This window comes from Epinephelus fuscoguttatus, linkage group LG23 (genome assembly GCF_011397635.1).
Source record: "Epinephelus fuscoguttatus linkage group LG23, E.fuscoguttatus.final_Chr_v1".
NCBI classification, from domain to species: Eukaryota; Metazoa; Chordata; class Actinopteri; order Perciformes; family Serranidae; genus Epinephelus; species Epinephelus fuscoguttatus.
Genome location: NC_064774.1, coordinates 36,639,817 through 36,664,463, shown reverse-complemented (window position 1 = coordinate 36,664,463; position 24,647 = coordinate 36,639,817). Strand labels below are relative to the sequence as shown.

General features: G+C 42.3%; 1 protein-coding gene across 3 annotated transcripts in view; it reads right to left on the bottom strand.

Moving 5' to 3' along the window:
* sorcs2 (sortilin-related VPS10 domain containing receptor 2) overlaps positions 1–24,647 on the bottom strand; it is a 1,110,317-nt gene that overhangs the window by 61,784 nt on the left and 1,023,886 nt on the right. For all 3 annotated transcript variants that reach the window (XM_049568808.1, XM_049568804.1, XM_049568807.1), the window contains exons 12-13: positions 16,171–16,247; positions 15,746–15,837 (exon numbers count right to left, since the gene is read on the bottom strand). In XM_049568808.1, the coding sequence (XP_049424765.1) occupies positions 15,746–15,837; positions 16,171–16,247 (169 nt within the window). The remainder of the gene's footprint in view (positions 1–15,745; positions 15,838–16,170; positions 16,248–24,647) is intronic.

Below are 24,647 nucleotides of genomic sequence, written 5' to 3'. Positions count from 1 at the left end.
ATGCCCTCGACTCCAAGCTCCAGCATTACCGGATCGGACACCGTTCATTTGACTCCGACGGTCCCCAATGAATCTATGCAGCTGTGCCGGGGCCAAGCTGTCCCCCTAGGAAACACAGCAATGACTGAGGAACCGTCTCTGCATCTACTGCGGTCAGAAAGGTCATTACCTTGCCCATTGTCCAGACGTGCCAAAAGGCCACGCTCATCATCAGGCAGGGAGATGCTGCGTGAGCCAATACCTGCCTGTCCAGGTATTGATTGACTCAGGAGCTGATTTCAACAATTTCACTGACTCTGAATAAGTAAAACTCCATGAACTCCCTGTGTATGAACTTGTGACCCAAAGACAGTTCAGGCCATAGATGGCAAATTAATCGAGCGTGTAACACACAAGACTCCCCCCCGAAACTCACCTTGTCTGGCAACCACCATGAACATCTAGAACTTTTTGTCATTTCATTTCCCTTAACTACCATAGTGCTCGGGTTACCCTGGTTAAAAATTCACAATCGTCACATAGACTGGTCTACAAATACTAACCACAACTGGAGTGATCACTGCCATCAACATTGCCTGTTTTCAGCTGTTCCAACACAAACTCCCCGAACACCTGCGCCACCTGAGAACATTGACCTGATTAATGTCCCCAGAGAATATCATCTGTAAAAGAGACAGACCCCTTTTGCTACCACCACACCAACACTATGACTGCTCCATAGATTTGCTCCAGGTTCATCACTCCCTACCAGAGGACTTTATAACCTCTCAATACCTGAAAAAGAAGCTATGGAGACAAACATCACTGATTCCCTTGCCGCAGGCCTCATCTGACCCTCTTCTTCTCTCTTAGGAGCTGTGTTTTTCTTTGTTGAAAAGAAAGACAAGACATTATGACCCTGTATAGATTACACTGGGGTTTACGACATCACTGTCAAAATTAAATACCCTCTCCCCCTCGCTGACTTAGCCTTCAGTCCACTCCACAACAATACCATGTTCTCCAAACTGGACTTAAGAAATGCCTACCACTTAGTCAGGATCCGTGAAGGTGATGAGTGGAAAACCCTTTAACACACACCCGGGTATTTTGTGATGCCTTTTGGTCTGACTAATGCTCCTGCTGTTTTTCAAACATTTGTAAACAACACACTAAGAAACATGCTAAAAAGATTTGTTTTTGTATATTTGGATGATAGCTTGATTTTCTCGAAACGTTTTGAAGAACTAGCAAGGCTAATTTTGCAAAGACTCCTTGAAAACAGACTGTATGTGAAGGCAGAAAATGTGAATTTCATGTTTCAACAGTATCTTTCCTAGGTGCTCTGGTTGAGAAGGGGCAGTTGAAGCCAGACCCAGAGAAGGTCAAAGCAGTCACAGAGTGGCCAGTTCCGGCGACAAGAAAAACACTACAGAGGTCCCTAGGTTTTGCTAACCTCTATAGAAGGTTTGTTCGTGACTACAGTCGCATAACTGCTCCCCTCACCCAGTTAACCTCAGTAAAGAGATCCTTTGAATGGTCACCTGCTGTTGAGGCAGCATTTGATAAACTGAAAACAAGGTTTGTTAATGCACCTGTTTTGGTCCACCCAGATCCTGAATTGCAGTTTGTTGTTGAGGTGGACGCCTCAGACTCAGGAGTGGGGGCCGTCCTCTCCCAATACTCGCCTGCGGACAAGAAACTCCACCCCTGTGCGTTCTTCTCCCGCTGCCTGACCCAAGCTGAGAGAAACTATGACGTGGGGAACCGAGAGTTGCTGGTTGTGGTTATGGCACTCTAAGAGTGGTGGCACTGGTTGGAAGGACCCTCCCATCCCTTCATCATCTGGACTGATCACAAAAACCTGTCATACCTCCGTTCAGCCTGGAGGCTGAACTCCCGCCTTGGTGGTCCCTGTTCGTGGGGAGATTTAACATCACCCTAACCTTCTGACCGGGCCCCCGAAACATCAAGCCTAACGCAATCTCCCGGCAGTTTGCTCCCAGGGAAGAGAAAGCCACAACTGAGACCGTCTTACCCTCAGCCTGTGTGGTCAGAGCTGCCAGGTGGGAGGTGGAACAGCTCATCCAGGAGGCCCACCAGGAAGACACAGATCCAGAAGGATGTCCCCCGGGTCGATTATACATGCCACCATCCGCAAGATGTCCAGTCCTCCAGTGGAGACATTTCGCCATGCTTCCAACCCCCTCTGTTTCCCAGCCAGGAGACTGAAGTGGTGGTTCCATCAGTCCAAGCCCATTTCCGCCGAGCACACCGGGTCTGGTGGGAAGCCTGCGCTGCTTTTGAAAGGACATCAGCCCGGAACCAGCAGATTGCCAATCGCCACCGGACACCTGCTCCAGATTACCAAGTGGGCCAACAAGTTTGGCTCTCTTCATGAGATCTCCCTCTCCAGACGGATTCCAGTACATTCCTAAGTCCTTCCTATTCCTAACGCATAGTGAACCCCAGTGCCGTCCGACTGAAACTCCCCGCTGCACTCATGGTACACCCCGTCTTTCATGTTTCTCTCATCAAACCTGTGGTTGACAGCCCCCTGCACCCTCCTGTTTTGAACTTTCTCTGGAGTCACCAGTCTTTTTGGTGTCCAGCTGTACTCAGGCCTTAACAGAGACAGTTACCTGACACCGTTAGGTCATTCCTTTAGCTGATATATGTTTGAAAAAGAGAAATCATCATCACATGACTTCAGTATTTACAAGCCTACAGTTTTTTAAACTACAGGATTACAGGATTTTTAAACTTGAAGAAGAGACTTGGGGAAGGTGTTGTTGAAGGGGAATGGTAGAAACCTCAGGAGGAGCAACTGAGGAGGGATCCCTCTTCCAGGACTGATAGATGTGCAATAGATGTACAGAACAAATCAACATAATAAATTGCAGTAATCCATTTGACAAAATTATACATAAAGAGAGACAGAGACAGAGAGAGAAATTGAGACAGAGAGAGACAGAGAGAGACAGAGCCAGAGAGAGATGCAGGGCAGACAGTAATTATAATAGCTATAATAACACTAATTTTAGTAATAATATAATAACACTAATAATAAAAGTAATTGTGGTAGCATATGTTGTAAGTATATATTAATATATGATAAATGAGACATTTTTTTCTGTGTCACAATACTGCCTAGCTACAGCTTATAGAATCTGGTCACAATAGCGGTTGTTCTAACCAGTAAAAACAGGAAAAGGAAGATCTGCCCACTGCACCACCAGGAAATGTAATTTGTAATCCGACGGAAGTTGGTTGATGGAATGATCTAAATGGCAAAATTTGTGCTTTGATACATCATTTAAAAATTGCATTATATTTCTTGTGTAACAGTAGACCTATTTGTTTTTGAGACAAATAAAGCCAGCCCTCAGCCCTGCTTTATTCACTGACTCCTGCAGTCAAAAGTGGCAGCAGTGCTGAGTAAATTACTGCATGATGGGGATCAGTGAGGGTCCAATTGGGATAGAGCAGTGTATGGCTTGCACTGCAGGCTGTGTGTGGTGATGATGTGCTAACAAGGTCCCTTATTATGTGTATGTGCACACGCAACACCAAGAAATCCTAAATATAGCAACTGTAGTGTCCCCATATACAAGATATCATGTTGAGACTCCAATCTGTCGGGTCTCTCAGCCGCTCTGCTTCTCCCAGTTATTAGTCAAGTTTGTGTTTATCATTCCCCTGTCCTTTTTTTCAACCTGGGCTCTATTTCCCCATGTGTATGTGTGCGTATGATTCATGGGTACCACTCGTTCTAGAAAACGTGAGACGAGCTAAAACGGTAATGGGGGCAAATGCGTCCCGTATAAAAGTGCTTTTTTTGCCACTGACTGGTTCAGATTGCCAGTGCTATCTCTGTAAATAGCATATGGTAGCGGCCCTGGGGCAGTGGTGAGTGTGAATGAGTGGAGTCAGCTGTCAGTCAGTGTTGGAGTAGAAAGGCGGAAGTTGTCCCTGCTTGGTAATGTAAATGAGTATGTGTGTGTGAAGTGTGTGTTACGCTAGAAGAGTCAGAGGACGGAGTCTTTTACGTGCTACCCCCTGGAGTGTTACTGGAGTTTTTGGAGTGCTCAAATAAACGGGCCTTTTTCCCGAACGTAAGAACAGGATGTCGCGCAACACCCCGTACAGCTTTCACAGGCTACCTTTGTCGGACGGCGAGATGCTGAAGTTGTGGCTAGTTGTGCTACAAATGGATGCTAACACTCCTGTCCAGACACTGCGCCTTGCAGACCATCGGGTCTGTAGTGCTCACTTCTCCCAAGATGACTACTGCCAGCCGAAGAAGAGAAGACATCCAATCCCAAAACACCTCTTCCTCAAGAAAATGACTGTCCCATAAGTAGAGAGAGCTACAGACAGAGTGGAGCAAAGCTCGTGACATCACACAGCCCAGAGGTAAGGGAAAGGCTAAGTTAGCATGCTATTTACAGAGATAGCACTGGCGCTCTGAACTGGTCAGTGGCGAAAAAACACACACTTCACACACACATACTCAATTACAATACCGAGCGGGGACAACTTCCGCCTTTCTGCTCTAACACTGACTGACAGCTGACTCCACTCATTCACACTCACCACTGCCCCAGGGCCACGACCATATGCTATTTACAGAGATAGCACTGGCGATCTGAACCGGTCAGTGGCGAAAAAAGCACTTTTATACGGGACGCATTTGCCCCCATTACTGTTTTAGCTCTTTTCGCGGCTCAATACTGAACCAATTTTAGAACGAGTGGTACCTATGAATCATATGCACACATTTACATGGGGAAATAGAGCCCAGGTTGAAAAGTAACAAAGTTGTCCTTTAAGTCTAGTCTTAAATGTGGAGACGGTGTCTGCCTCCCAAACCGCAACAGGAAGATGATTCCACAGGAGAGGAGCCTGATAGCTAAAGGCTCTGGCTCCTGACCTACTTTTGGAAACTTTAGGGACCATGAGAAACCCTGCATTCTCGGAGCGCAGTGTTCTGGTGGGATAATATGGCAAGATATGACGGAGCCTGACCATTTAGAGCTTTATAAGTTAACAGTAGGATTTTAAATTAAATTCTGGATTTTACATGGAGCCAGTGCAGAGAAGCTAAAACAGGAGAAATATGATCTTGTTTCTTAGTTCCTGTTAGTACCCGTGCTGCTGCATTCTGAATTAGCTGGAGAGTTTTTAAAGACTACCTGATAATAGGGAGTTACAGTAATCCAGTCTAGAGGTAACAAAAGCGTGGACCAATTTTTCTGCATCTTTTTGGGTCAGGATAGGCCTAATTTTGGCAATATTACGCAGATGAAAAAATGCAGTCCGTGAGGTTTGTTTTAAATGAGAATTAGACAAATCTTGGTTGAATATTACTCCGAGGTTTCTTACAGTAGTGCTAGAGGCCAGAGCAATGCCATCTAGAGAAACTATGTCATCAGATACAGAGTCTTGTGACATGTGTGGTTTTGCTGCTACCGTGGTCCTGCCAGATGCCTCCTGCTGCTGCTGTTATCATTAGTCATACTTCTACTGTTATTATACACATATGATTATTGTCACATACATTTACTATCAGATGTTAATATTTACTTTCATTATATTGTACCACAATAGCCAGAATCATAATTATAATATTATTACTTTCAGTAATGTTGTTGTAAGCTATTAACATTATCGTCTGTCCTGCATCTCTCTCTGTCTCTGTCTCTCTCTCTCTGTCTCTCTTTCTGGGCCCTATTTAGATGGTCTAAAATGCAAAGCGCCAGGCGTGCAGCGCATGGGCGTGTCCCAGTCACTTGCTAGTTAGACAGCACATTTTCAGACTGTGCGCCATGGCGGAGAGTCTAAAAGGGTTGGACTTACTCTGTGAATTAGTCATGGGTGTGTTTTGGGCGTATCATTCCATAAGCCAATCAGAGTGTCACCTCTCATTCCCTTTAAGAGAGGCGCGATTGGAGTGCACGGCGGAGGGCTAGTTAGATGGCGGACCTACCAACTAGAAAGAGTGAGCGTTTTACAGCTGAGCAGACGATAAATGTATCTCTGTATCGACTGTCCCGTCACATCTGATGTCAGATGAAAGGGGATTGGCACCGTTTGGCACGTTTGGCACGCGTAATGGAAACCCAACCTGATTTGATTAACACAGCTGCAATCTAATAAGTTCACATCCCTCTCAGCCAACCACAAACAGCCACAGCATCAGATAGGGAGTATATATTCAGCATCTGCCATCTTAGAAAAGTCAAAAGAAAAGAAACAGAGTGAGCGCGTACGAGAGAGAAACGCTGTCAAAGAATTGTAAAATAGGCTATTCAATTTATTTTATTTTAACCCGGGAGGTTAGTAAGCCCAGCTCCCTCTCCAGCATCCTGAACCCCCCCGCCTGAAGGTGCAGGAAGGGCTGGTCCCGTGGCTGCACCATCTGGTCTGGCTGCGGAACTGGGGTCATCCTCCTCCTCCTCCTCCTCCTCCTGACAAGATGATATTTATTTTTACGTTCTTAAAGCTTTTTTGTTTTTTACAAATACATTTGTACTTGTAGGGCTATAAGTTTACGTTTTTAGTTCACAGAAGCTGGTTATTGTTGTGTTTATGTCAAAATAAATTTTATCAAACGTTTTCACATCTTTGATTTTGTGATTCACGTGCCAAAATGATCACAATTCAATTGAAAGACAAGTTCATTTTACAGGCTATGCATCATCAGTCCGTGGAGGTCTGCTCGCAGTTCTGTATATTCAGACACTGCAATCTTGGACCTCCCAGATTATGATGATCATTATTACAGCGATTAGATCATTCTGATTAATGACTGACCATTAAGACGTGTTTCTGATAAATATTTTCATGTGCACAATAATAACCTTTCACATTGTAATCATATTTTTATTTGTTAACTTTTGCATATGTGTGGCTGCTCTGTGTGTGTCTGAGCAGAGTGCACATGCGTTGTGCACCTGCCTAGAGACGCATATTACTAACTTGTTTAATCTAACTAGCAACGCACCATGACTGCACCTGACCACTCCTCATTTTTAGACCAACACACCCAGAGAAGCGCAAGTTCATTTGCTAGTTAGACGACGAGGGCGCAGGGCGTGAAAATGACAACTGCGCCTGCATCTAAATAGTAATGACACTTGCGACATGGATTACGCACCCTCTGCCGTCCGCTTTAGACCATCTAAATAGGGCCCTCTGTCTCATTGTGACATACAGATTACTGTTAATTTAAGTTGATCTGTTCTGTATGACATTTATTGCACGTCTGTCCATCGTGGAAGAGGGATCTGTCCTCAGTTGCTCTTCCTGAGGATTCTACCGTTTTTTTTTCCCTGTTAAAGGGTATTTTTTGGGGAGTTTTTCCTTATCCGCTGTGAGGATCCTAAGGACAGAGGGATGTCATATGATGTAAAGCCCTATGAGGCAAATTGTGATTTGTGATATCGTCTGTCCGTCCTGGAAGAGGGATCCCTCCTCAGTTGCTCTTCCTGAGGATTCTACCGTTTTTTTTTCCCATTAAAGGGTTTTTTTGGGGATTTTTTCCTTATCCGCTGTGAGGGTCCTAAGGACAGAGGGATGTCATATGCTGTAAAGCTCTGTGAGGAAAATTGTGATAAGTGATATTGGGATTTATAAATAAAATTGATTGATTGATTGATTAAATTACTTATACAGCAGATATATAACACACACGTACACACACACACACCCCTTAGCACGCATATACACACATACACAAACACATGAGCACGTGTTAAAAGGTGAAAATATATGCGATATACAGTATGTTTTTACTATTACAAAAAGCATTATGGCCACTACACTAACTCTTCAATTCATATCAGTCATGTTAATGAGGACCTCACCATCTAATAATTAGTGACTGATGAAAATATCGCTGGTGGGTCGGGAGGGTGGTACAAAAAAAATGATGAAGCAGCATTCTAAGTATTATATAATTTGGCTAACTTACAGAAACATTGCGTAAGTCCACCTTCACCTTCTGTGTTCCTCTCTGTCCCTCTCCTACTCATTCTGTCTCTTGACACACATACTCACAGCTTGAACAGTGCTGTGGCACTTGTCTCTGTCCTCAGTCCTGAGATTTGTGCTACAAGTTTAAATCAACAAAAGAAATTTGTGCTCTCGAGAAAGGATCAGCGCTCAGTGAATTACCCTCTTCAGCCCTATGATAAGCTATTACGGCAAGGCTTAACTATACAGACTAGTGAGCAATGATAACTAACACGTCTTTGGGGTCATTAGGTGGTAACCTCCTTTCACCAGTGTTTTGTCTAGGCACGACACCTCCAGGAGGCTAGACAATGATCTCTGGCATCCTAGAGACACTCCCCTAATGCCAGCTCTCACTGCTCCCCGCACCAACCCAACAACCTCCTTTACCTTACCTTACACATGGCTTTCTCAGCCCAAACAGCCCTGCCACCTTCAACAAACCCAGGCTCTGTTTATGCAAGCTCCAGGTAAACTCACAGAATTAGCAAACACACTCACCTTGCACCATGGTCTCAAACAAAAGGGACTCAAATAGGCCATTTCCACACTAAATAACCTTCTTCTTCCTGGATTTTCTCCTGAGAGGACTGATTGGTGGATGTCTCCACCTGATCTCAAGGAGTTATGTACCCTGCTTAGTAGTTCCCCCACTGACTAGCTCTGGCTGCTTCATCTGACATTTCCTTTACTGTCTGCCTCAAACTCTGTCCCCGCACTCTGTGTTCCCCCAGGAGCGAGACAGCTGATCTTGCTATGAATCCCCTACACCCCACTTCCACTGGACAAATCCTAGTTTTCCATCCACGCTGCTCAGCATCTGCTCCTAAGTCTGCATACGTAAGCCTTTTTCTTTCATAGGCTTCTTCCACTGAGTCTTCCCAAGGAACTGTCAGCTCAATGAAATAAACTATCCGTTGATTCACTGACCACAACACTGTCAGGCCTCTGCGTGGTACAAACTATTTCCTGGGGAACAACAAGCTTTCCCCATAAATCTACTTGCATTTCCCAATCACTAGCACCTTCTAGGCGGCCACACCCTTGCCTCCTAACTTAGCTCTTCTGTATTTCTCCCCCTCACGGACAAACTGAATTGCTAAACTCCTATTCTTAAAACCTTCTGAATTTACCCTTCAGTGCCTGCAGCTAAACTTTTCAACACCTGGTTATGTCGCCATGTATATTGGCCTTGTGACAAGCTAAGTTTACAGCCTGACAAAATATGCTTTAAGGCTGCGGTACCTGAACACAATGGGCATGATGGGTCCCCATCTACTCACAGTTTTAGGTTCTGGGGGGTTGGTAACACATCGTACGTAGCCAGGAATCTAATACGATTCTCCTCCATACTTCACAGGTCCCTCCAACTAAGCTTCCTTTTCTCTACACTTTCCCAGCTCAACCACTGTCCCTGCTTAGCCTGGGCCACTACCTTTGCACCCCTTAATATTTCCTTCTGTCTACGTATCTGTTCCACAACCAGCTTTCTTTTATCTTTGAGACCTGCTTTATTCCATACCGGTTTGCCTGAGCCAAGCCCCAGGCCTCCCCGGCCAAACTGAACATTACCTACAATCTCTGCATGCCTAAGAGCTGCCTCTGCCTCATGAACTGCCGATCTTGAGTTCCACTTCCTCCCTTTGGTTGGATTTGGAACCACACTCCTAACTACCACATCCTTACTCCCAGATAACAAGAGCTCTGTCCTGACCTCGGTACATTTAAATTCCTCTGTTAAACTAGATACTGGCAGCTGAAGTCCCTTTTCTATACAATGCAACACTACTTAGGCACCTAGGAGTGCCCAACCACTTCCTAATATAGGAGCTAACCGACCTTTCAATTCTCTCCACAACAGATATTGGAATTTCATAAATTGACAATGGCCACATTAACCTAGGATATAGCCCAAATTGCAGACACCACAACTTCAACTTTCCTGGAAGTTCTGATTTATCTATTCTATCCAATCCTTCCGCCACATCTTTTCTAAATTTCACCACCTGTTCCTCATCATTCAACTCCACATTGTACCACCTACCTAAGCTCTTTACTGACTTTTCCCTAATTGTTGGGATTTCTCATCATCTATGACAAACTTCCTGTCATTTAACTTCCCTCTACGTATCGAGATGTTTCTAGACTTACTAGGCTTGATCTTCATGCTGGCCCACTTGAGGTTCTTATTTACCTTCTCTAGTAGCCTCTTTGTACATGGCATTGTTGTGGTCACCAGTGTCATGTCAACCATGTAAGCCCTAACTGGTGGAAGATGCAACCCATTCTGCTGTCCTGTCGATGATTACTTCCATCGCCACAGTAAATGCTAATGGAGAAATTGTACACCCTGCCATGATGCCTATTTCTAGCCTCTGCCAACCTGTTGTGAAACCTGGCGTACTTAGACACAACCTAATATCCTGAAAATATGCTTTCACTAAGTTAACAACTACCTGTGGCACTTTGAAGTAGTCAAACTCATTCCAAATCAGGCTATGCGGTACTGAACCAAACGCATTTGCAAGATCTAAAAATATTACATGCAGGCCCCCTTTTTTAATCTTCGCTGCCTGAATCTGGTGCCAGATCATGCTAGTATGCTCTAAACACCCTGCAAAACCTGGTATTCCTGCCTTCTGCACCACAGTATCTATTAAGCTATTTCTTTCTAAGTAGCTAGCTAATCTCTGCACTACTACACAAAAGAAAATCTTCCCCTCTACATTCAAGAGAGAAATTGGCTAAGGTCCATGGACTCCTTCTCCTTAGGATACCCCCTACCCTACGCCATGCTCTTGGGATAATTTGTTTCTCCCAAACTATTCTTAGCTGTCTCCACAAAAATGTAAGGATATCAGGTGTACTTTTATAAACCCGGTAGGGGACTCTATTAGGCCCTGGGGCCGAAGAAGCCTTTGTACGCCTGACCAACTCCTGAACTTCCTTCCACCTAGGTGGCCATACATCCAGCTCATGTTCTATCCCTCCTAATGGAGGGATATCCAGTAGAAGACCTACTATCCACTCTTCTCTAAATCTGAATATGTATTTCCCAAATATTCTTCAACCTCTAGCCTTGCTGCTTTTAGCTGCCCTCCCTTTTCTTGGCTAAACAAACTTAAAAGGGGTCCCTGAAAAAAGCTGTCCTTATATATTCCTTCTTCCTCTTCTTTTTCCTGAGATGCTCTGCCCTTCAAAGAGCTTCTAGCCTGCTTCTCAACTCCTCTTGCAAAACATTAATTTCCTCCCTTTGTTTTTCTGTAGCCTTTTTCCACTGCTTTCTTAACTGTCTTTACTTGTCTTTAACTTCTCTATTTCTCTTTCCCATCTAGACTTACCTGACTGTACCCTCTCACCCCTCTTTCTCTCATGCACCCCAAACCTCTCTGCACCATATGAGTAAATTATATCTCCCATCTTTACTAACTTTTCTGTCGTATTTCCTCTAAGATTACTGACAAATCTCTATTAACTATCTCCCATTCTTTACTATCATTTGCCCTAGGCCATCTAACTCTAACCTTTTGCTCCATGGTTCTCTCTCTGATGCTACTAAATATGACAGCTGGTTATACGTTCACTCTCTGCTGAAGTATTTCCTCTTCAAAACAGGCATTTTTTTAATGTTCGTAGTCTGGTCCCTCACCCTCTTTAGACTTCTGTTTGGGTATTCTTGGGTATGTCCTGCAGTCTGATGCTCTACTATGGGGATGTGCGGGCGTTAACCTATGCTAATCAGGATCAACAAGCATATGCTGTGAACTTATGAGCAGTGGGATTCATCATGATAAGAACGAATTTAACAACATGTTATGAATCTGGCATAGACTTTTCCGAGAACAAAGAACAAAAAATTGCAAAAGCAAATTAAAAAAAAACAACAAAACTTAGGAAGATAATGGTGAGTGAGGTACAATGTTTTCTTCACAGCTGAAATTTGTTGGTCTCACACATAACCTGGTTCTCTAGAGCAGTTGAGAGAGAAAGAATTATTGAGGGGTCATGAAACTCTCCGATATGAGGAGAGTTTCTGGCTCCAAAATGGAGCAGGCCAGAGAGAGTTTTTGAAGCCACAAATCTCCTAACTTGATTAGGTGATAACATTATGGTAATTTAGTGTAATGAAGTGAAAAAAACTGTGCTCATTTTACTTTTAAAGGGTAACATCTGTATTTTTTTAACCTGGACCCTAATTTCTCCTGTTTTTGTGTCTTAGTGACCTTTGAGAACAATTTTTGAAATTGGTCCAGTATTGCGCCATCAATTTACATCTGCTAAAAGTAGTTGTTTTTGCCACTGACGTCCTCAGATTATTAAGTGTCTGACAGTTTATGGAAAGGAACCCTTCACAGATTAAACCTTTTTGTCAAAGAGTACGATCTTTTTTATTTAACTAGAAACAGCCCTGAAGTAGCTATCACCAAGCCCAGCAGACTTCAAGTCACCCTTTCATTTATTTTTTTATTTAACCTTTATTCAACCAGGCAAGTCATTAAGAACAATTTCTTATTTACAATGGCGGCTTGGCAAAAGGCAGAGCCTCTTGAGGGAAGGGGGATGGAGGGCTAAAAAGGAATATCAGAAGTTAAGAAAAACAAAAACAAAAAAACAACAACAAACAAACAACAACAACACAAACATTTACAGCACACTCACCACTGATATGCAATCACAACATATTGAAGATTCAGAAGCTGTCTTTTCTTACAGATCACTTTCTAATGCTTCCACAGCTCTCAGTTGCTTCTTGCCGAGATATTTTCCACGACACTGATGCAGTCTATAGGTTATTGATTTACTTTAGGCATGAAGGAGGGGAAAATGTGAAGGACAACACTCCACAGTCTTTTGCCCATACACAGATGAGGACCCATCTGAAAGGTCATTTGATTTAGGTCTGTGATTACTGTTTTACTGAGCGCTCTCTTCATCAATCAATCAATCAATCAATCAATCAATCAATCAATCAATCAATCAATTTTATTTATAAAGCCCAATATCACAAATAGCAATTTGCCTCAAAGGACTTTACAGCATACGACATCCCTCTGTCCTTTGGACCCTCACAGCGAATAAGGAAAAACTCCCCCCTCAAAAAAGAGACATAAACCATCTCTTATCTATGGTTTTTCATTATTTCATCCTTATTTATTAAGTTGGATGTGATAACATCTTGCTGAGCATGACAGTCTGCCTGAGTTTTGACATCACAGAGTTCAAAATTACCCTCAAGGTGGGGCGTTGGTGGCTTAGTGGATAGAGCAGGTGCCCCATGTACAAGGCTGTTGCCGCAGCGGCCCGGGTTCTTGATATACACTGAACAAAAATATAAACGCAACACTTTTGTTTTTGCTCCCATTTTTCATGAGCTGAACTCAAAGCTCTAAAATATTTTCTATACACACCAAAGACCATTTCTCACAAATATTGTTCACAAATCTGTCTAAATCTGTGTTAGTGAGCACTTCTCCTTTGCCGAGATAATCCATCCCACCTCACAGGTGTGGCATATAGAGATGCTGATTAGACAGCATGAATATTGCACAGGTGTGCCTTAGGCTGGCCACAATAAAAGGCCACTCTGAAATGTGCAGTTTTGCTTTATTGGAGGGGTCGGGGGAGGGGTGGGGGGGGGGGGGCAGAAAACCGGTCAGTATCTGGTGTGACCACCATTTGCCTCATGCAGTGCAACACATCTCCTTCGCATAGAGTTGATCAGGTTGTTGATTGTGGCCTGTGGAATGTTGGTCCACTCCTCTTCAATAGCTGTGCGAAGTTGCTGGATATTGGCAGGAACTGGAACACGCTGTCGTATATGCTGATCCAGAGCATCCCAAACATGCTCAATGGGTGACAGTGGGCCTCAGAATCTCGTCATGGTATCTCTGTGCATTCAAAATGCCATCAATAAAATGCACCTGTGTTCGTTGTCCATAACATATGCCTGCCCATACCATAACCCCACCGCCACCATGGGCCACTCGATCCACAACGTTGACATCAGCAAACAACTCACCCACACGACACCACACACGCTGTCTGCCATCTGCCCTGAACAGTGAAAACCGGGATTCATCCGTGAAGAGAACACCACTCCAATGTGCCAGACGCCATTGAATGTGAGCATTTGCCCACTCAAGTTGGTTACGACGACAAACTGCAGTCAGGTCGAGACCCCGATGGGGACGACGAGCATGCAGATGAGATTCCCTGAGATGGTTTCTGACAGTTTGTGCAGAAATTCTTTGGTTATGCAAACTGATTGTTGCAGCAGCTGTCCGGGTGGCTGGTCTCAGATAATCTTGGAGGTGAACATGCTGGATGTGGAGGTCCTGGGTTGGTGTGGTTACACGTGGTCTGCGGTTGTGAGGCCGGTTGGATGTACTGCCAAATTGTTTGAAACGCCTTTGGAGACGGCTTATGGTAGAGAAATGAACATTCAATTCACGGGCAACAGCTCTGTTGGACATTCCTGCAGTCAGCATGCCAATTGCACGCTCCCTCAAAACTTGCAACATCAGTGGCATTGTGCTGTGTGAGAGTGGCCTTTTATTGTGGCCAGCCTAAGGCACACCTGTGCAATAATCATGCTGTCTAATCAGCATCTTGATATGCCACACCTGTGAGGTGGGATGGATTATCTCGGCAAAAGAGAAGTGCTCACTAACACAGATTTAGACAGATTTGTGAACAATATTTGAGGGAAATCTTTTGTGTGTATAGAAAATGTTTTAGATCTTTGAGTTCAGCTCATGAAAAATGGGAGCAAAAACAAAAGTGTTGCGTTTTTATTTTTGTTCAGTGTACTTTATACTTTATTTATCCCTGAGGAGAAATTCGATTTTTTTCACTTTTGCTGTCAATTACACACAGGTCTGAACTCCCACATGCACAAACAGGACCTATACATGCACTAAGTGGGATGTCAGAGTGAGGGGTCAGGCGCCCTGAGCAGTTGGGGGGGGGACTCGAACTGCCCAGTCAGTTCGAGTCCAGCATGTGGCCCTTTGCTGCATGTCATCCCCTCTGTCTCTCTCCCCCTTTCACACTTGGCTGTCCTGTCCATTAAGGACAAAATGCCCAAAAAATATCTTTAAAAAAAAAAAAAGAAAAAAAAAGTTTACCCTCAAGGTAACATTGACATATCATGTTCACAAGAATGAGAGAGAAGGTCACAGTGACTTTGACCTTTGAACTATGACCACCAAAATCGAATTGGTTTATTGTTGAGAAATTCCTTCATGGCATTCTTGAGATATTGCGTTCACAAGAACGGGATGGACGAATGTACAACCATGGTCATGACCTGTGGCCATGGCTATCACCGATGCAGAGGCATAAAAAGAGCCCTAACCATCTCAATTCAAAGCCAGGATAATAATGAATACACTGAGCTCTTAACGTAGATTAAGTGTGTATATGCATGGTAACCTATCTTAGCTTTAGCCCAGCTTTTGGTTTTGCTTGTTTTATGAGTATCATACAAGATTTATGAGATCATTTGAGATTTATTCAGATTTTTTTCATTTTACACTGTTTATCTTCATCTCTTCTATTGTTCTTATCGGCTTTCTTCACTGTTGTTTTTATTCACACTACAGTGTTGAATCTCTACTGTTTCACTTTTTCATAATACTACATTTAATATATATTTTGAAATTCTATAATGATCTCATCCTGGTAAAGGGAGTGTTACAGCGTTAAAGATTGCTGCTGATATGTTGACATAATGTAACAGTAATCTTACTTAAGTATCTTGAGTGGAATAGAGGTATCTTTGATGGCAACAATGACCCCACCGTGGTCCAGGTACAGGATGTGATGTTCTTCTTCGAAAACCTTAAAAGAAGCAACATATAAAGGTTTGTTGTGAAATGAATGTGGTCATAATTTAACTAATGTAATAATGTGTTTATGTCTGTCCAAATCATGAAAAGCAAAACATTTCAGAAGTGTTCTTGAAAAAGTAACATCCAAAATGGTACAAGTCATGCAGTGGTCTACAGTTTGGAGAAAAAAAATGGACAGATATAAAAGTGGATTTTTTTCTTAATCTCCTAAAATTGTGCAATGTCTGTGAGCGCAGAGGGAAAGTGTAGAAAGGATTAGGAGAGGAACAGCAAAGAGGGAGTGAAGAGAGGGAAAAAGAAGCAGAGAATGAGAGGAGAGTACCTGTCTCCACGTCTTCCCACAGTCTGAGGTGATGTACATCTCTTCCTTATACTCTACTAGTTTGGAGCCAAGGTTACCTGAAGGAGCAATGAGGCATTGAAAATTTCATCAGGCAGGGAGCCTCTTGTGAGGCAAGCAACAACAACAGAACCAAAGAGAGGAGAGAACATAGAGAGAACAAATATGAGGAGACTACTGAATAACCAAACAGAGAAGAAATCAAATACAGTCAGTCAAGGATTTTCCCCTCAGAACTTTTTCTGCTGCTTTACATTTCTTTACCAAATGGACAGAACAAGGCTTGCGTAATTCTATGAACCTCACAATAAGCAAAATTAGCTGAAATATAAGTTAAGGTGGTGCTGCAGATGCCAGTCTTGTGTTCTCTCTTATCTTTACGTAATAGTCAATGTTTGTAGATTGAGAGGAACAAAAACTGGAGTCTAATGCCTTGTATCCTTCCTCCAAGAAGCTTCCTCAGCTCTAAATGACTGGTACAGAGTTGCAGTCATTCAGAACTGAAGAAGCTTCTTGGATGAGAGGCGAAACATTTTCAAGAAACGCAAGCAAGTCCAGTTGCCTACGATAAAGCACTTAAGATTACCACGATCAGGATGACTGAAAATTTTCACCGACATGTTGCCAATCAATTTGGGAAAGAGTGCGTGGCATCAGTCCGGCCACCCTATACTTCGACTATCCATTAGTCCGATCATAGATTCCTATTTTTTGAGATCTATTAGTCCAACCTCAAAATAATCAAACCATACTTTTGCCATTTCTGCGACGGTCGGTATTCAGACCTAGCAACGGTTGTTAAAGTGGATACCCTGATCATAGATTTAACCAGATAGCCTGATGTAACTGTTTTATAGTATACAGGCACAGCTCGACACAGCGTGACAGAAACAAGTGTTTTCACGTGCAAGCAACCTTGAAGTTAACTCTAATTCTTGCTACTGAGGGAAGTCACTAAACGATATGACACTCTTGGTTACGGTTGCACACAAAACTAGCCCAGCCTCAACCACAACAATAAGATAGGCTAAACTACAACAAAAATACAATAAAAGGGCTATAAAAGAACATAAAACGTGCTATTTTAAGTAGCCTTCAACATGGCCTGAAACACCCACTGGGCAATATGCAAAACCACTGGCTGATGTCACTCACCAGCCAACACGTTGGGTTGTGAGTACCAGATAGTCACGTGACACCGTGGTGCATTCGGTAACACATCAGCAATTAAATCAATAGAGTTTAGATAGTGTATTTCTTTCCTTTTTTTTATGTCACCCAACACAATTTTATATACACAATCATTTACACTGTGCAACTACCAGACTCTCACACTGTTTACACATTCATATAAAGTTGACACTGTCCCTACTGATTTCTTAAAGGTGAGATATCAGTCCATTATTTTAGGTCTGCAGTAGTATAAACTTCTTTATCCACTCTGACCACAAGGTATCAATAAGCACTAATTATTAGGGTCCAGCAGCTAAGCTGCCAGGACACTATTGTAATCGTAGGTATTCTTCTTCTTTCTTCTTCCAAGGAAATCATACTTCCCATGGGTGAAAACTCACAGTCTCATGCCAGATATCCTCAGCTGTAAACTCAAGCCAATAGTCCTGATGGTGGCGCTACAGCAAGTGTCGAAAGTTCAGAACTTTGAAAATTCATAACAAATCAACCATACGTGCTACAACTTCACAACTTTCATCAAACTGTAGCCCCAATACTGAAGAAACTTTTGTACATTTAAACCTATTAAAAATTTGAAATTTGAAGTTTATCACTCTGTTTTTTTTCAAAAACTGTAAAACTTCTTAAACCTATCTCCTCCCACAATTTTTGCTCAACTGACACCAAACTTGCTACAGAGCATCTTCAGATTGTCCTACAAAAACTACGTTTCTCAGATTTTTGATTTATCAAAAATTGAGCCTACGGTGCATCAAAATGTTTGACTGTAAACGGTACTGTAAACATATACATGCAAATCATTCATTCATGCATTCATCTTCTAACCGCTTCATCCTCTTGAGGGTCACGGGGGGGGGGGGGGCTGGAGCCTATCCCAGCTGACATCGGGCGAGAGGCAGGGTACACCCTGGACAGGTCGCCAGACTATCACAGGGCTGACACATAGAGACAGACAACCATTCACACTCACATTCACACCTATGGACAATTTAGAGTTATCAATTAACCTAGTCCCCAATCTGCATGTCTTTGGACCACACCACCGTGCCGCCCATATACACATGCAAATTCTTGCTAAATAAATCTTCAATGTTCGTGAAGAAAATGACAAAATTCTAGAGTCATGGTAGATGATGTGCAAATTTCAGAATTTTATCTCAAAAACTGAATTTTTGACAGCATTTTGAATTTTGCTCTAATGTGAACAATTGGAGTCAATGTAAAAATGGCAATTTTAAACATCTGTTATTCACTTATGGAGCAAATCAATCATTGTTACAAACAAATCACCAACATCTCCATGCTGTCTAGATGCAATATGTGTATTTTCAGATTTTTGTCTTAAAAACTGAATTTTTTACAGTGGTTTCAAATCTGCCTTTCCATGCACGGATGGCTGCTTTCCTACACAACAGTTTAGTTTAGTTTAGTTTATTAAGATCCCCATTAGCTGCAGCAAAACTGCAGCTATTCTTCCTATTATGAAACATTATATTATACACATAACATTATATATATATATATATATATATATATATATATGCGGAGTTCTCCGGGCACTCCGGCTTCCTCCCACAGTCCAAAGACATGCAGATTGGGGACTAGGTTAATTGATAACTCTAAATTGTCCATAGGTGTGAATGTGAGTGTGAATGGTTGTCTGTCTCTATGTGTCAGCCCTGTGATAGTCTGGCGACCTGTCCAGGGTGTACCCTGCCTCTCGCCCGATGTCAGCTGGGATAGGCTCCAGCCCCCCCGCGACCCTCAAGAGGATGAAGCGGTTAGAAGATGAATGAATGAATGAATGAATAAAATTATTCCCTACTTTGATAGATGCTGTTTTATTAATATTTTAAATTGATTTATGTTTGTGGTGAGTTTGATAGTTTAGGCAATGAATTCCATTCTTTCATACCTCTGTAAAGAACAGTGCTTTTGATGGTGTTTGATCTTGCTTTAGGCATTGTAAAGTTACCCACAGTTGCATGCCTGGTGATGTATTTATGATTTTCTGCACTAAAGGAAAGGTTCTTGAACAAAATAAAAGGTGATTTTAAAACAGATATATTTCTGTCTTTGACCAATAGCCAGTTTAGATTCTTATGCATTAAAATGATATTTGTTCTATAGTCACACTTGAGTACTGTACGGGTAGCTCTATTTTGCATTCGTTGTAGTTTGTTTAACATGTCTCCAGTGGCATTTGGCCAAACTGCTGGGCAATAGTCGAGATGCATTAATATTAGTGCTTGAATTGCTCTATTCATGATATTTGGAGTCAGAAAGGTAGTGTGTCTTCTCATAATAGATATGCCTCTTCCCATCTTTGCAATAATATTATTGATGTGTTTCTTCCATGATAATTTATTGTCTACTGTCATGCCCAGAAGTTTGGTCTCATGCACATGATTTATGGTGATGTCATTAATTTTAATATTTAACACAGGATTCCTATCAATAATGTAATTTGACCCAAGAATCATGCAGTTAGTTTTCGATACATTCAGGACTAGTTTGTTTGTCTTCACCCATTCCGCTACAGCTTGTAATTCCTTGTTTAAAATGATTTCTAATTCATTATTTGTGAGTGCTGACGTGTATATGGTGGAATCATCAGCATACATTGCTTTGTTAGCTTTATCTAAGACATACGGTAAATCATTTGTGAAAACAGTGAATAATAAAGGACCAAGACAACTCCCTTGGGGCACTCCACATGTCGTAGTTCTAATCTCAGAATAGCTGCCGTTAAAAAATACTGTTTGTGTTCTGTTTGATAGATAACTATAAAACCAGATTAGCACTGATTGCTCAAAGCCATAACAGGAAAGTTTTTTTTAGTAATAAATCATGGTCAATGATATCGAAAGCAGCAGAGAAGTCTAAAAATACAGCACCAACCATGTTTTTCTTTTCAATCCCTCTGAGCCAATCATCAGACATGTGAGTCAGTGCTGTTGCAGTGGAGTGAGCCTTTCTGTATGCATGTTGAAAGTCACAGATTAAGTTATTCGTGGATAAATAGTTATTAACTTGTTCAAATACAATAGTTTCCATCATTTTTCCTAACACAGATAATAAACTTATAGGACGACTATTTGAACTAGAGAAAGGCAGTTTCTTGTTTTTTGGCAGTGGAATTATTTTAGTCTGTTTCCATGCTTGTGGACATGTACAGCACGTAAAGCTTAAATTGATGATATGGGCTAACGCAGGAGCAATATCATCAGCAGCTAGTTTGAGAAGCCTGCTGTCTAGGCCATCAACACCCGGTGGTTTGTCTTTACAAGTTTTCAGGAAATTCTTTACCTTATTTATGTTTACATTTCCCAGTTTGAACCTGGAGTTTTTTCTTTTCATAATTTCTTTTCTTATCAATAGGTGAGATATATCATTACTTAGATTAGGCATATTTTCTCTTAGTTTGTCTAGTTTGCTAATGAAATAATCATTGAGATAATTTGCAATTTCTACGGGCTTAGTTATGAATTTATCATCTGCCTCCAGAAACAATGGATTGGTTTTGTTTTTCTTACCCGTCAGATCATTTAAAACATTCCATAGTTTTTTACTATCATTTCCTACCTCATTAACTCAATTTTCAAAATATATTTTCTTTTTTTTCTTGTTAGGTTTGATGACAGAGTTTCTCATTTTCCGATAGAGGTCCCAGTCACATTTATTTCCTGTTATGATTGCAGTTTTTTTCATTTGATGTCTCATTTTCATAGAGTCTTTAATTTCTTTGTCTAACCAGGGTGTTATGGCATTCCTGACAGTAAACTTCTTTAATGGTGCATGTTTCTCAACCAGAGGCAAAAATACATTGTTAAACTTCAACAGGGCAATTTCAGAATTGTTCTCAGATAACACTTCTGACCAACAGATTTCTTTCACATCATTAACAAATTTATCATGATTGAACATTTTGTATGATCTTTTAAATATTACTGTGGGTCCAGGTCTACTCACTTTAGCGTTTCTTACAATTATAATCAGATTATGATCACTGCTGCCAATGGGCACAGACAGTATATTACTACACAGCTTAGGAGAATTTGTAAAAATGTGATCGATGCAAGTAGATGTTCTAGTGCCATCATGTCTAACACATAGGTTTATTTATAACTTGAGTAAGTCTACATGTATTGGTGGCAGTTAACAGCTTATTCTTCAGTGGGCAGTTTTGAGAAAACCAGTCAATAGGCTCGGGCGAGATGAACTGCGCCTCGCCTGGAGAGTAGATGAGAGCAGGGGGCCACAGCGGGGGGGCTGTGACAAAAAGCCGCGGTCAAGTTGGACAGTTTCCCGACAGTTTCCAGCAGCCTTCAGTCCATACAGGAAGTCACAGACACACTAACATCCTGTCTGGAATGATGTCAATTCATTAAAAAAGTGATCAGACCCATATATCAGTTTGTTTTCAGTCTCCAGTTGTTTTAATTATGATAGATTAATTTATTAAAATGCTTTACAGGTGATCTGTAGTTTATGTTCATGGTTCATGAACACTCCTGTAAATCAGCATCATATCAGTTTGACCTGTCCCCTCAACGGGAACTGCCCATTGGTTCGACAGCCCATTGGTTCGACATCCCATTGTTCCGACCATATTAAACTCATTGTTCTGAAGTCCATTCCGAAATCATCATGATGCCCTGTGGTTAAGGTCTGGTTAGATTTAGGCACAAAAACCACTTGGTTAGGGTCAGGAAAAGATCATGGTGTGGGTTAAAATGAAAAAGAAAGTGACAAACTCATAAGCCGTGAGCCTGCTCCACCTCAAGCCGGTTGCGGCGCACCATACGCCCGCCGCGAGCCGTTCAGCACCGCGGACAGTCGGACTAATGGGATGTCGAACCAATGGGCTGTCGAACCAATGACATGGACCCCCCCTCAACTACACAGGCTGAATACACTGTGTCTGACTATAAGCTTCATATTTTATACAAGACAACAGCTTTCATTAAGGCTCAGTCAGATACAGTCAGAGCTTCACATCTGATGTTATTTTAAGAATCCTCACATCCCACTGATCACAAGTCTCTGTGTTGCTAAATACTTCAATAATTAAACCGTCCAATATTAATATAGTACAGTAGACTCTGTATAGTTTATGATGAATGTATTCAGTCTCTGACAACTAAACTTCACCATCAGTCACACAACATGTTTTCTGTTCACAGAATAAACCTTCAGATCAGACAAATACAATCTTAATCTCTAAAATTCAACACAAATGAAAAGTTTATCTAAAACGTCATATTGTTGAGTCGACATCTGAACCAATCCAGCTGTTAGATCAGGTGAGAGCCAGGCGGTGCAGTCGGTGGAGAGCAACTGTAGTGCCTGGCTCTAAAATCTGCGTCCGCCTCGCTCTCGCGGTTTTATCGCTGTCCACTTTTGTAATACGTCAGAGCAAGTCGGGAAGAAGTCTGACACAAAACTAAGCGGCATGCATTATGCGCCGATCGCCGGTGATCGAATCTGCGCAGGCCTGGCTCATCTCAAATGAACCTATTGTTAAAATCCCCCATAAAGTAAATGTCCTGACCCACAGCAGTATTGTTATCCAACATTTCACAGATTATGTCTAGATAGTCATTATTAGCACTTGGTGGTCTGTAACAGCAACCTAGGAGTCTAGGCTTCAGGTGAGGTAGATGGACTTGCAACCATAGTATTTCAATGTTGTATTGCATCATATCAGTTCTGATTTTCACAGGCAAGTGATTCTGAATATAAAAAGCTACTCCCCCTTCATATCTATTTCTATCATTTCTGCAAATGTTGTAACCTTTAATATAGAGCTCGGTATCCTGAAAGGAAGAGTCCAGATGAGTCTCTGAAATAGCAAGTATGTGCAGTTTGTGTTCAAATAACAGATCAGTGACTTCATTAATTTTGTTTCTGAGACTGTTTATGTTAATATGTGCAATTCTTAGACCTCTCTTTGGTAGTTTGTGTTGTGATATGATTGTGTTAGTCATAAAATATGTTAGAAGAGTCTTTTATGTAGTCATACCTTCAGTTATTTATAGATTACTTTGGAGAGCTGGTGCGAGGATGGATGATCAGCCTGTCATGTCTGAGGTAGGCGATGTCTCCTCTTTCACATGCAGCTTTCAACTTTGGCATCAGTTCTTTTCTTTTTTAAACGTACAGCGTCTGTGTAGTCCTCATTGATAAATATTTTAGTGCCCTTGAGGTTTTTGGCTCTTTGCATGACCGTACCTTTGTCCTTGAAACGCAGGAACTTGACAACAATAGATCTTGGTCTGTCTCTGTCAGCTATAGGTTTTAGTGTGCGGTGTGCACACTCTACCTCAATCTCCCTCTGTAGCTGCAGCTTCTGCTTTAGAATGTCTTTCACTTTCTCCTCTGAATCCGCCGGATTCACCTGGGGCTTCGGGTATTCCATCAATCACAATGCTGTTTCTCCTCGATTGCCCCTCCAGGTACTCTTGTTTGTCAGTGATGACCTGTAGACTTTCACACAACTTTATAATGTCAGTTTGTGTTGTATTGCAATGTTCAGACTGTTTTGCTTGAGTGGTTTTAAGTTCATCTACATCCTTCTGTGTGTACTGTATGCTTGATTTCAGATCTTGCACTTCTTTTGTGATTGCATCCAATCTGGAGTTAGTCGAGTCCATAATACTTTAACTTTAACAAAGCCTTTAAAATATCCTGTTGTTGCTGTAATAGAGCAGTGAACATGTCTTTCTGTTGATGCAACAAGTCATTTACCTGAGTGAGTGATACATATTCCTCATCTGTGTTTTTTTGCTTTGGTGGCATGCAGGCACTGGTAACAGGTAGCCGAGCCTTGGTGGGTTAGCAGCAGCAGGTTAGCCGGGCGGTACAGGCGTCGGTCAGCAGCAGCTGACAGTGGGCCAGAAAACAACAGCAGAAAGCCGGGGTGCAAACTGCTAGCCCCAGTTAGTCTGGTAGCTCCAGTTAGCCCATTAGCCAGTTAGCCCGTTAGCTAGCTAGCTCGATGGCGGTGGGTAGCTCGGTGGTGTGGAGTGCCCGACCTCACTCAGGCTCGCTCCGGCTGGGTAGCTCAATGGTGGTGGCTGGCTCGGTGGTGTGGAGTGCCCGGCCTCACTCAGGCTCGCTCCGGTCGGCTGGCTAGCTTGATGGTGGTGGCTAGCTTGGTGGTGTGGAATGCCTGGCCCCACTCAGGCTTGCTCTGGCTGGCTAGCTCGGTGGTGCGGTCCAGTTAGATGCTTTTGCATTGACTCTTGCTACACATGAATTGT